This window comes from Astatotilapia calliptera, chromosome 19 (genome assembly GCF_900246225.1).
Source record: "Astatotilapia calliptera chromosome 19, fAstCal1.2, whole genome shotgun sequence".
Classification (NCBI taxonomy): domain Eukaryota; kingdom Metazoa; phylum Chordata; class Actinopteri; order Cichliformes; family Cichlidae; genus Astatotilapia; species Astatotilapia calliptera.
This window is the reverse complement of record NC_039320.1, coordinates 16445768-16459632: the sequence shown is the minus strand read 5'-3', so window position 1 is coordinate 16459632 and position 13865 is coordinate 16445768. Positions and strand designations below refer to the sequence as shown.

General features: G+C 41.4%; 1 protein-coding gene across 2 annotated transcripts; it reads right to left on the bottom strand.

Moving 5' to 3' along the window:
* Positions 1-2691: 2691 nt before the first annotated feature.
* Positions 2692-13457, bottom strand: foxo3a (forkhead box O3A). 2 transcript variants are annotated; one of them, XR_003270673.1, is made up of 4 exons: positions 13401-13457; positions 10234-11153; positions 4508-5884; positions 2692-4436 (listed from the first exon to the last, which is right to left on the bottom strand). XR_003270673.1 is itself a non-coding variant. In XM_026152339.1 (3 exons), exons 2-3 carry the CDS (start codon positions 10786-10788, stop codon positions 4580-4582), a joined length of 1860 nt encoding a protein of 619 aa, XP_026008124.1. In that variant the 5' UTR covers positions 10789-11153; positions 13401-13457; the 3' UTR covers positions 2692-4579. The 2 variants fall into 2 exon arrangements, 1 of the variants encoding a protein (XP_026008124.1); XM_026152339.1 differs by having other exon boundaries at positions 2692-5884.
* Between the last annotated feature and the right edge of the window lie 408 nt (positions 13458-13865).

Genomic DNA, 13865 nt, shown 5'->3' with positions numbered 1-13865 from the left:
TCTGTACGATTCTTCTCGTTCTTTAGAAATAAAAGATTCAGCATTCTCAAGCTGTTTACACGAGGAGAACATTTTCCAGTGACGTTCAAAATAGTGTACAAGGAACCGTATGCTTCCTGAACTGACTGCATTCTGAATAATTATTAAATCACAGATGCTGTATAAAATCTAAATAACTGGATCCCAAGTATTTGTTATCATTTAAAGCTCATATATAAGAGAAAGTAACACAAAGATGGAAAACATGACTGCAGACACGATAATTTAGCCCTCTGTCTCTTTTACTATGCTGCTGTGAAACTTTGCAGCGTGATTTGTGATCTAAGATTATGTAAACAACAGCTGCCCTGAAAAAGAAATCCAAAAACCTGTAGTTACTCACACCTGTTCAACTGCTCATTAATGCAACCAGCCATTGTCAAGAAGACCTGCTGAAGTTCAAACCGCACTTCAGAATGAAGAAGAAAGGTCATTTGGAATTTGAATTTGGCATGAATGTTGCCATTTCAGAAACTTCTGATCTACTGGGGTTTCCCCACACATGACCACCTCTAGGATTTACAGAGAATGGTCCAAAAAAAGAAACAAAATATCCACAGATATCCAAGTCGTACCGACAGGAAGGCAACAGTAACAGAACTTGTACTAGCAAGCTAATGCTAATAAAGTGTCCAGTGAGTATATACACCTTTCAGAATTAATGCTACCTTAATTGTGTACTAGTTAAACATGTTTTTAAGTCACATTCACACTCGTGTAGAGCATCCTGTGTTTTTTGGGAAATGTATTCTGTGATATTTGCCATATTTTTAAACTCAGATTAAAGGTAGATACAGAATAAAATGCAGAAAATAACCACAAACCAGTACAAAAGTACAGTGAAAAGATGTACTTTTTTTAGAGTATTGTTAAAACACTGCTAGGTCATGCTGTTCGTTTACACATGGCAACCTTATAATGGGGATAAAGCTTCTCAATAATGCTGGCATGGTGGCAAAATCTCCTCCATCTCAGCATGAGCAGATATCTGATCTGAGCCAAATGATAAGATCTGTCTGTGAAGAACTGTGGTAAAAATACAAAAAGGAAACTGGTTTAAGTTTAAAAACTTTTCAAAAAAAAAAAAATCCTAAAATAATCTGTTTCTGCTTCTTGTTTCAGGCATAAATTTTCTGTCTCTGTCCTGACCTGGTGCAGCAGAAGAGGCAGACTGTCAGGAGTGTACTCCGAACTCAAGCAGCTCTCCAGCTCTCGCTGCATGATATCAGCCTGAGACCGAGTCGGCAAAATGTCAGCCACCTGAAACCAGCAGAAAACAAACTACACCTAAAAAAAAAAACAACCTAAAAATAATGCCTTCACTTAATATTGGATATAAATCAAAGATTTTAAAGTCTAACAATGCAAGACTAATAATGAACTTTCTGTAGAAAGCATCACCTGAAGCCCTCTCCTCAGTGCATGCTCCCTCTCCACACGAAAGAAGGAAATATCTTTAGGAGGTAGTACAGAACTGGAACAAAAACTTTTACAAACATCATGGGTTTAAAATGTAAATGCCCACAAATCAGTCACAGCTTAGATCTGTCACATTTTACCTAAAGTGACTACTATGCTGCTACACTACTTAGGCTTTTTTAAAAAAAAAAAAAAAAAAAAAAAAAAAAAAAAAAAAAAAAAGGATAAATATACAGGGAACATAACACTAACAAAAAAGTTCAGCTGCCTGTTAATGTGAATTTATCATCACTACTGGTAATACTTGTGTTGCATACTTTACAAGCCTTATGCATCTTAAACTTGGATTTAAGGTGGAAAACCGAAAGGCGTCCTGCTTCAGAACAGAAATCTGAAATGTGCAGGGTTATTTGAGCACATAAGTACATCGGTCTGCATTGTGAAGGGCAAACATTCAAGTTAAATAACAACCGGCCATATTTTGAGTTGAGGATAGCTTTCAGGTCTACCCTTTTGGCAATCTGAGCTTAAATAATACATCACAGACAAACCTGTAGGCATTAGAAGATCCTGCTCCTCTATTCTCTTCAATCTCTGCCTTGAGTGCAGAGAGGTGACTCCACAGCTCTGCCTCCATCTGCTTCACCTTCACAGAGGAGGAAACTTTGTACACTGCACACATGTCTGACATCTTCAATGATCAACACATTCAAATGACAAAAAAATATATAAAAAAAAAAATATATCTCTCTCTATATATCTCTCTCTCTCTCTCTCTCTCTCCTTTAGCCCTGCTAAATCTCTGCCTCAACGCTGACTTGTTGTGGTGTGTCCATGGAGACAAATATCCATGGGCATCTGGACTCAGTGACTCCATTCAGGCTCTAGAGGGCTCCATCGTTTCAGTGCAGTCAACCAGTCTTTGGGCTGTCATGTCAGTGATGTCAGTCTCTTCAGTCAAATTTTTTGTTTTGTCCTCTAGTTTGTAATAAAAATCTCAAATACAAGTCATTGCATCACTGTACTATTACATCTTTGAGGAGCACCTGAATTCACCAATTATAGCTCCTTGCCTTCAAAAACCCTGATTTAGGCCCAAATAGTCTATTCCTCTTGGATACAGTGTGTGATTGGTTCTTCAATGATATGATTATCCAATAGCAAGTCACCTCCACAGCTGTGGAATTCCTCTAGGGACAGATTTAAAAACAAAAGACAACATCAAACTCCAGCTTTTCAGTAGTTTATGCTTTATTTACATGCACCAGCTCTGATAAAACCAAGTGTTTGCTTTACAAGTGGAAATGTCAACTTCATGTTTTGTTTTTGTAGGAGCAATAGGAATATATGAAATGTGGAGACTGGCAGTGAAATTTAAACCTTAACACAGACTGTAAAAATCAGTCAAGAAAAAAAATAATAATAATAATAATTTAAAAAAAAAAAAAAAGTGGAAGCACAGCTGTGCAGAAATGTATTAAAAGGTTAAGCCAATGAGAATTATTTAATCTGGTTAACACACTGTTAAACATTTCTCAAAAGGACCCTTTCATTTGTTGTGCAAGTGATCACCCAGTGAACAGAGCAATGAAAACATGATTTTACACAGCCCTAACCAAATGTGCATCGAGGAACAATGGCAACAAGTATCGCAATAAATAAACCAAATTTGTTTTTTACAATGATGCAACATGAGACAAGTTTACTAAAACACTCCTGATAATTAAAAAAAAAAAAAAAAAAAAAATTAAAAATGTAAACAATTTTAAAAAGCATCCTGCTGTTCCTACAAAATTGTGCTGATGTAGATTTTTTTGCCCTTATATCACACACACACACACACACTTCTGATTAGCTATGCACTGTGTAGCCTCTTTCCACTTATTTAAATGCAGATAAACTTTGGCAATATTTAAGATACTGTGGTCATTTCTTTCATTACAAAGAAAAAAGAAAAAACGCCAAGATACTACACACCCTCCCAGTGTTGAAAACATGTCACCCAGCACCTGCTATAGTGCTGATAACAAAGAAGAGGCTACTGACGGTGCTTCATCTGCAGCCACTCCCTGCTATCTTTAGATTTAGAGCACCAAGAACTCCATCAAATCAACGCCAAAACTGGTGTAGTTGTCGAGCGCTGTGAGTCACTGAATGTGGTTATTTCAACCCAAGTAGTCCCAAGTGTTTGACAACTAAAAAGTGGTAACTAGAACTAAATCGTGTCCTTAACTCAGTCCTAAGGTCTGTATACAGAGCAGTACTTCCAACAGTGCAGTGAGTGGAAGAGGAGGGACCTAAAAAGGGATCTGCAGCAGAAACATCATCAATACTTCAGTAATGGACCTCTTCAGAGGGAACAGAATTCACAGTAATGTCACTTAAAAATCACAGGGTAAAATTTGCTACAAAAAATAAAAATTGAAAAAACACTGCATACAAAAAACACATCATGTAGAGCAGTTCACATCTTGATAACATTACATACTGATATTTGGTGTGAATTGGTGCATCAACGGGGAGGGAAAGCTTTTAAAAAACTGTTTGTCCATTTAGGCTACGTCTCAAAGAAATCTTTAAAAAAAAACAAAGGAAAAAAAAAAGAAAAAAAGAAAAAGAAAAAAAAGCAGCTTGTCAAGTATCCTCCACTGGAACGTAGTAATGTAACATTCTCTGCAGTTTTTGTAAACAGGCCATCAGTCAGGCTGACAGCTGGTTTGGCAAAAAATGTTTTGGGTATGAAAGGGTGTGAAAGAGGAGAGAAAGCAGGATGAAAACACTTCATTTTCAGTTTTATGTATTACTTTGTGATATGAGTGAATCCCTGAGACTGATACAAGTTGATCCATGTAGTTTTAACTGAAGGTACTGTAGTTTCATTCCACTCAGTACAGTTTGTTCATACTGGCCAGGCATTGATCTTTTGAAACGATTATTTTTCCTTCACTGTGAAGACACTGTTGTTTTGTCTCAGACACCTACAATACAGTACTGAAGTTAATGCCGCAAATGAAAAATAGGAAGAAAGTCTACTGAAACTCTTACATACCTTCCTTCCCTCTAGTTGCACAACGCAGGACAATTAACCCAAATTTACACCTTCTTTACTTCTGACAGCTCCTCAGCTCGGCACCCAGCTCTGAGGGCTCTGTTTCGAGCTGGAGAAGCTTCCTGAATTCTTGTTGCTGTTCTGTGTGGAGGTGAGGCGAGAGTCAAAGCTGAGGTCCAGGCAATCTGCGTCCATCAGTTCATTGCGGATGATTGAGTCCATGTCGCAGTCCAGATTGCTGCTGAACACCTCAAGGTCCAGATCAGCGGAGAAACGGTCCTGACTGGTTAAACTGGAACTGAGCTGCATAGAGGCGTTCTTACTAGGAGACTTCAGGTGTAGCTGCTTTGTTTCAGGGAAGCCGTCGTCACTGTCAGAGGTTGACAAGCCCGCTTGCCAACCAGGCACTGAAGAGCTTTGGGCCTGGCCTGCACTGGTGTGGTTAACCAGAATGTGGTCTTTGCGGAGCAGCATGGCATTTCGGCGGGAGTTCTGCAAAGCGATGGCGGTGCTGGCCTGCGACATCAGAGGGTCTGACTGGGTCATCATGACATTGCTGGGGCTGTGGGAGTCCATCCCAAGCAGATCTAGGGCCTGGTGCTCACTGTAGTGAGACATGCAGGAGAAAGTGGTCTGCTTGTTCTCTTGGATGGTCTGCATGGGTGACTGTCGCAGGCTCGTGATGGACGGAGGGCTGAAGAGTGGGTTCGTCCCATAGCTGCTAGAGGGACTACCTAAACTGCTTCCTGAGCAGCTGAAGGTAAATACTGAACTCCCCTGACTGTTGGCCCCATCTTCCTCTCCAGGAGGAGGCTGCTGGGATGCTGTGAGGCTGATATTGTCTAAAAGATCATCCATCAGGTTGTCAGAGAGCCCGTCATTGAGGTTCATAGTGCCTGCCAGATCAGACAGTCCTGTTGGTCCAGTGGACGGAGACATGCTGCTGGGGCTGGAGTACAGCATTGGCGACAGGGGTGAGTCGTCATCAGGTACCTCATCCAGCTCCAGGTTAGCCAGGATTGGGGACAGACGACCGCTGAGCGTGCTGGCGTTGGAATTTGTCCGAGAGCGGAAGTCTGTCCAGGCATCGAGCTCGTCGCTGCTGCGGGAGGTGGGACTTCCTGTCCATTTGGAGAGGCTCGAGGAGCTCTCAGAGCTCCCATCTTGAGCAACCTGCAATGAGGCTTTTTTCTTTGTGGCACGTCCTCTGGCTCCTTTGATGTACTTGCTGTTATCCATCGACACAGCCCTACGTCTGGGAGCTTTACCTCCTTTCCCACCTTCTGGGTTGACCATCCACCAGGAGCTTTTCCCAGTTCCTTCATTCTGGACTTTCACAAAACGGCTATGGAGGGAAAGATTGTGTCGGATGGAATTCTGCAAAGACAAATGATTAAGAAAACTTAAGCATTAATACAACTTTCCCAGTATGAGCAATAATTCATAAAAAAAAAAATCTTGTGTACATGATACGATTAAGTATTAAATACTTTTAGGAGCTTCAAAAGCTTTAACGAGATGTGACCTACAAAGTGGACCAAGTCAGAATGTGTGTTCCTGCTGCATCTGTTAGTGTTGTTCTCAAACTTCAGTCAAGCTTAACTACAAAAGATTACAACATGTATTACAGTAATTGCAGAGCTCTATAACGGCCCAACAAAGGAACAATGAGCCAGATAATATAAATCACTACAACAGAATACAAAACTCAGTGCTGTAAGCAGACAGTGCTGTATTCTGTGTCCCCTACAAAACTTCTTAAGGTTTTGTTGTTCATCTACAGTACTATGTTTTCAGCATGGTGTGCAGTGTTCCTAAAATTTGAGGAAACTGGACAAATTGATGACAAAATAAAACACAGGACTGAAATTATCTGAATTTTGTGTTCTAAATAGAGACACTGCTGACTTTTCAGATGATTACAAAAGACTAAAAGTCAGTGGCAAAAGTTATTATGTAGCTTGAAAGTTATGGTTCAAGTTGCTGTCAATATGTACAGTCGAGTGGTACAAGAGTGACTGTCTATAGCCATCTAGAAAACATGGTTGAGGCTCTGTCATGTTCTGGGCTGTGTTTTAGCTAGAGGTGTTGAAATCTTGCCAAATTGATGGAATCATGAATGCAATCAAGTACAGTTTGACATCACCGTGCAATACAATCTGGAAGGTGCGATTAGCAGTAGTGTTTTTGGGACAATCCCAAATAGACTTCCAATGCCCCCCCCACACACACACACACACACACACACCCCCAAAGGGGAACACCATCGGTCATAGATTGGCCTCCCCAGTGCCCAGACCTCAACATTACTGAGGCGGTGTGGGATCATCTTGACAGATAACTGAGCAAAAAGGCAGCAAACAGCCAAAGAACTTCAGTCTCCTTCAAGAAGCCTGGAGACACATTCCCAAAGACTACTGAAATTCAAATTAAAGAAATGAGTGACTCAAGGATATTGCACAGGGTTAACTGTAATTTAACCCTTTAAGGCCAAGTGTATCAAAGATGATACATCTATATCAGTGTAAATATTCTGCAAAAAAAATATAGAAAGGAAAACAAAAGCCTGATGTAGCTAATATGATACAAATTTAAACTTATGCAAATTAATATTTATCGTTATTGCAAGACTCACTAAACAATCCATTAATAATAATAATTTAAAAAAAGTTTTTGGGCTTTTATTTCATGGTTCAGGCTTTAAAGGGTTAATACAAAAGGACTAATTACCAATGCTGCAGTGTCTTCATAGACATTTCTTTGCACTGTGACCCATTTCTGGCTGCTCACAAAGGTCTACAGGATTTCCCTGGAGATGTTCCTTACCACGTACAAAATTAAACAGCTGGAGCGTGCACGCCCAGCCTGTCACACTTCAGTAACAGAGGGAGAAACTCCGCAGTGATCTCCATAACCCAGAGGCCAGCTTCACAGGGAGAGGCTTCAACTCAATTCTCTAAAGCTTAAATTAACCTGATTTAACTCAAGGTCCCATTTAAACCCATCTCTAAGACGATTAAAGTTATCCGCTAAGCAAGCTCAACACAAAACAAACTACAGCAAGAGGAGACCAGAAATTGGTCTCATTAAGGCACTTGATCTGCGCTTTAATGACTGAGGGTTCTCAAACAAGCAGGTTTTTCCTCTTAATGCTTTGAGACAGAGTAAAGACCCACCAACAAGAAGCCATTCCTAAGAGAAGCAGTAAGAAAAGGCTGAGGTATGCTAAATTACATGAGAACTGGAATGATGACAGTGGCAACAGGTTTTATGGAGTGATGAACACAATTTTTTTTTGTACAAAAGAGGCTCTGTCATACCATTTGATATGGAAGATTTGATTCAACATCTGGAAAACATCCTTTTGGCAACAGCTTCATTTTTCAGCATATCAGCGATTCCAAACATACTGCAGTAAACACATACCTGATAAGTGTTTCACTGTTTTCTGCTGAAATCTTATGCAAGTGCATCTGGTCTTTGTGTTTACACAACAGATGAGCAGCCATTAGACCTTTTATTTCTGGTTAGAAATGCACTAATCCACTCATTTCCTGTCTATATCTATCTAGACAAAGTTAGAGTCTCTGCTACTACTGAATCAGTTTACATAAAAGCTATCTCACTGACAAGAACTCATTGGGTGAACAGACCACAGCGGTACCAAAAAAAGAGAAAAAGTTTGTCCATTAAAGCTAAATTTGATCAATTTAGAATTGCTTTCTGATATCGATCTATCCAGTGGGATTTATGTATCCCTTTTCAGCTACATATTCTAACTAATCAAAATGTTTACATGTAAATTTATCACTACCATGATATCCAATACCACACTTGTCGATGGGGCAAGTCAAATATTCCAACATGTTGCTTATCCCATGAGCTACAGGCAGAGAACACAATAACACCACCTGTCCCGTTCAATCTAATGCAATCCAATACAGTGGAGTTGCAACAAATAAGCCTGGGATACAGTGCGGTGTTGACACAGGAGGTTTTTCCATTCAAGTCTGTGATCATTTATTAGGCTTTAAGATGTACCGTTGTTGTATTCAATTATTGGAGCAGGCAGATTTACAACCTCAAAATGCCCAAGGCACTGATACAACAAAATCTGATGACTCAAAGGTGGTTTACTGCAGAAGTACTGAATTTTAAACATGCTTCTTTTATTGATTTCACTTCCTGTACACAACCAGTAAAAGACTGAAGCACCTTGTTAAAGATTTAAGGTAACCACATCCATATGAATAAAACCAATAGCAAACATACAGCAGCGTAACCTACCCGTCTGCCTCCTTAAGATGAAATTTTATTGGATATATGAAGGTATCCAATAAGCTTCACAGGCACGTACAGTACAAGCTGTACTGCATTTACAAGAGAAATCACAAAGAGTGAACTCCTGCCTTCCCCTCCCCCACACGCAGTCACAGTAGTGCTGCAGCACCCTTTGAGCAAAGCCTCGTTCTGAGCAGGGACTGGAGCAATGCCAGTTTAGCCAGAGCCAGATCCAAAGACAAACACTGAGCTTCTCTCATACTGCTACACATTGACCTACATAATTTATAGTCAGCTGATTGATTCTTGTGCCCAGGCATCATGAAAAGACAACAGCGGGGCTGAACCGCAGAGGGTTTGATGGGCGTCCATACAGGGGCTGAATATTTAGTTTGACTTACAGCACTGGAGACAAAGCTCAAAACTGAAGGTGGTGTACTTTCAGTGTGCTGAATGAGATGTGTGACGGGTCTGAATTTAAAACCCATCTGTTCAACCCTGAACCTGCTGGGGACACTTTTGCCAGGCTCAACCTGAATGTCACACAGCTCCAAAGCATCTCCTAGGAAATGCTGATGTCAGCACATGTGAAACCCTGTTATTAACCCTTTCCTTTTCCAGTCAACATCTGCCAAGCTCAAATATGCATCAGGCAGCTTAAACATGAATGAAAACTGACATCTAGCAGTTTTGAGCATAAAGTAACTGATTCTGTGCAGATTAATCAGTTTCACATGTTCAGGGTGATGTTTTTATTTCCCCTTCTGTAAATGCAGCAGTTTTAACCAGCACAATTTAACCAGTGTGATTCATTCAAAGAAGCTGCTCACTGGAATCAGCTTGCATTGCATATCCAGTTGTGCAGGATTACACACACACACACACACACACACAAAATCCTGCAAAGCTCAAAGCTTTCATCAGACTACATTCCATGACAGATGAATTGGTTTGGTCCAGGCCAAACTAATCCTGAAAATCAAACACAAGCAAGGCCCGGCTGAAGCTTTGGTGAAGTCTGTGCTGCAGTCTGAGCAGTATGTCTGAAAGTGAAATCAACTTTGCATTGCACATCTTTTGGGTTTCAACTTTCAAGCAAGCCGCTTTGTTCTCAGAGGTTCGTCTGCATCCTTAATTTTAGAGGCATAATGAAGCGTGTAATGTGATACGCATTACTACAACTACACTGGTTTACATATAGTTACACCATGTGCCGTTAGACTGCCACACATCTTCAGATCCCCTGCTGATAGGAGGAGATGTTTGATAAATAAATGTGTATAGCCAGTAACTGATGAGACTACAGGTTTGTGATTGCACCTACTGCCTCCATCTCAGAATTAAAATGAGCTTTGTGCATTGCATGTCTTACAGGACAAGTTAAAAAAAATAAAAAATAACACTGGTCTTTGTTATGATGACAGCCCCAACACATCACCGCTCACCTTCCAGCCAGCAGAGCTGTTGCTATCGCCTTTGTCCTTGAAATATGGCACGGATCTCACCATCCACTCATAGATTTGGGACAAGGTCAACCTTTTCTCAGGGGAGCTCTCGATGGCTTGGGTAATGAGGTCTGCATAGGAGTAGTTGCCCCAGGCATTCCTGCGGGCGGAGGACTTCCTCAGCTGCTGGGTGGCAGAACCGCTCGGAGCTGCTGCGGGGGTTTGCGCCGAGGACGGCGAGCCGTCGGCGGTCTCCTCTTTGGAGGGGCCCCGCTGGACCTCCACCGGCTGGGAGATGGAGCTGCTGCTGCTCTGCTCTCGGGTTTTAATAGCGCCGCCGCTGGCTTTCTGAGCAGCGCCGCTCCCCGTGCTCCCACCCTCATCATCCTCCTCTTCGGGGATTACGTCAGTGTCATTTGCCCCGGGCTTGCCCGCACCAGATTCCGGACGGGGCAGGGGCCAAGTGCAGGACCGTGGCCGCTTCTGGGGCTCGAAATCCGGATCTATCTCAACGTTTAGAGGCGGCTCGTTGCCGTTGCGCGACGCCTCAGCCATGTTGGTCGTAATTTGTCGGGGGTTGCACAAAGGGTTATAAAATCACTCGGGTCGCATTCCATCAATGTCGCGTGCAGGCTTCGTGGACAGTTTATTTACTATGCAAGTGTCCCTTCCTGCAGCTCGGTCCCAGCACGTGTCAGTCTATCAGTCCTCCTGCACGGCGTCCGTCCGCAACACACGGAGCAGCTGGAGCTCACCACAATCACCAGAACATCGCCTTTTGTCGTGCTAAGCCCACACCCTGGCCAACATGCATTGCAATTTCGCGAACTGTGGAGTGAAAAGACGTGAAGCGTACGCGGAGCCTCGGAGGAATCCAAAACTGCGTTCCTTCACAAGCGTCCGCGTCCCGCACGGCGATCCTGCATGACAAAGGGAAAAATCTTAAATGTACACGCACGCTGCATCTAATGCCACCACATCAGTTTCATCACTCCACACAGCTGCCATCTTGACCATTTCACTTCCCCAAGTTCTTAATCAGCCGTGCTGTGGAGCTGCCAGTTGAGCGCTGCAGTCCAGATACCATCAAGGCGATTAGGGGACGGTTTCTTAAGGGCCTGCACCTTCTTAAAAATGTGGCTGCTGGGAAAATGCACAGAGCCTAAAAATCCGCCCAGTTAAGAGCTGAAAAATAATGATGCTGGCTGTAGTCTAGCATCCCGGACGAAGTAGCACGGTGTCCTCCGTGTGCCCAGCTGCCTGCAAACACTTCATTCAATTTGCTGCTGCGGTTGGCGCAAACGCTCAGAGCCCAGGAGAAGAGGGTTAAAAAAGGAAAAAAGCGATCCTGCCCCCTGGACTGCACTGAAATTAAAGCGACAGTGTAGAGATGTCCGCTCGCCAATGACATCACCTCTAATGTGACCATCGGAGAGTATCCAGTGCGCAAAAATTAACGGTAAAACTGGATTTTATTCACTTGAATATTAAACGAAAAAAAAAAAAAAAAAAAGGGAGCAACAATGTTTACATAAAAATCAGGAATGCAGGGGAAATAACTGGATGTCAGAATATATAGGTCATCTTTAAAAAATACAACCAACCCAAACTAACCTGAAAAACTGACTGTACCGTTTAAGTTGATAAATATGTGCATTTTACCCAAATATGCCTTTAAGTTCCTCCCACACTGCCAGGAATACAGTCCTAATATACTCGACTGGCATTAAAAACATTTAAGCCAAAGCAAAAACCTATACATTTCCACCAAAAAGGTAAAAGTATAGAATAAACAAACATGCTCCTCACAATAGGCTGTTGTTTTTGTCCCCTACTCAGATATGCAGTTTCTAAACATGTCATTTTCCTATCTGAAACCAGAGCTAGATATAGTCAGGTCCTGACAGCAACCGTTTACGGAAATTTGGTGGTTATACTGACCTGAAGAATGTCAGCTGCACACCTACCCACACAGCCTCTGATGTTTTTCCAGGTCAAAGATTGTTATTTGATACCCAATCTTTGATAGCCAATACAGATTTAAATCTGAGTTAACACAAAAAAAAACAAAAACACCCCACAACCAACCCCACACAGATTTTGAATGGACCCACTATTTAAAACAAAAACACCCCAGCAGTGTACAGAAAATGGAACTGAAGAGGTAAAAATATTTATAAATTCCTTTTCACTGGAGTACATTTCTAGATATCGACCTTGGTATTTGTTGCAGACACTTCACAATAGCAAAACCACCAAAATTATTTTTAAAACCTGCCTAAAGGGAGAGTTTCCCCAACATCAGAAACTATTCAACTCTTAAGCCATATTGCCAAAATGAATCTAAAAGCCAATAAAGTAATCAAACACTTGTGTTTGCATAAATATCTAGTCAGCTAATCACATGGCAGCAACTCAGTACATTTACACGTGTAGATATGATTAAGAAAACCTTAGGTAGTTCAAACCAAATATCTGGATGGAGTAGAAAGGTCATTTAGGTGACTTTGAACATGATATAGTTGATGGTACCAGATGTGGTGGTACCATTTCAGAAACTGCTGATCTAGATTTTCCCACACCACCATCTCAGGAGATTACAGAATGATGGTCCAAAAAGAGAATATCTGTAGTCCACAGCAGCTCTCTGGGTGATGGGATCTTGCTGGTGCTTAGAGTTGATAAAAGGCAACAGTAACTTAAATAACCACTCAAAGGTATACAAAAGAGCATCTATTCTGCACGTTGTCCTTCAAACTTTGAAGAAGACGGGGTATAGCAGCAGAAGAGCATACTGCTTGACACTCCTGTCAGAACAGAGAACTGAGGCTACACTTCCCATGGGCTCAGTAAAAGTGGACGACAGAAGATTGGAAAAAAGTGGGCGAGTACTTGAAACACTTTCAGATTCTCCGCTTATCTCTTACATTATACTGTGACAGAGCAGTATAATACAAATATAGATGATTATGATATTTATTTTTAAAACATGTTTATTTGTTGATTTGCAATTGCTAAAGCAACAGTAGTTCACTTGCTATCTAAGCTATGTGTTAGCATTCTGTGACAGTTTAAGTAATTAATGCAGTTAAAGCAAATTCACAATGATAAATTGCTAAATTATTTTATTATGTTGCAGGTTCAGGGTTTTGCTTTTCCTTACTTACCACAGTTTTCCTCTCCTTGCCCTCCATACCGGTCAAGTGTGTTAAAATTCGCCCCGTATGTCCTGACTTTTATAGTGCAGGTGATGTCATTTTGAACCTTGCTGGGCAAAACCAAGTGGAGGGCTTTTCTTGTGTGGGAATGTTTTCTGTTGTTTGTTTAATGGATTATGGAACAAATTGTTGAAAGAATTTGTCCATATAGGAAAGAGTTTATCAATGTTAATGCACTAATGCTGGGCTAGTGAGCGGTGTGTGATCTTCATATGTTCATGTTGGTTGCCATGTTTACCCGCCTGAGGTATTGGTACTGGCCAGACCAATTAGACGCGAAAACAGCCCTATATATAATCAGTCAACATTAGCTTTAGAAGAAGATAGGTGCTATTTCCTGCTTAGATTATGTAGCTTTTGTTAGAGTTAATTTGGGGCACCAAAAATTAAATTTAGGCCCAAGTTTCACATGTG

Excerpts from the sequence above, each read along its gene's own strand:
- foxo3a (XM_026152339.1), bottom strand. The coding sequence starts at position 10,788 with ATGGCTGAGGCGTCGCGCAACGGCAACGAGCCGCCTCTAAACGTTGAG. Across the intron at positions 5,885-10,233 it reads ACAGCTCTGCTGGCTGGAAG|AATTCCATCCGACACAATCT; the intron begins GTGAGCGGTGAT and ends TTGTCTTTGCAG.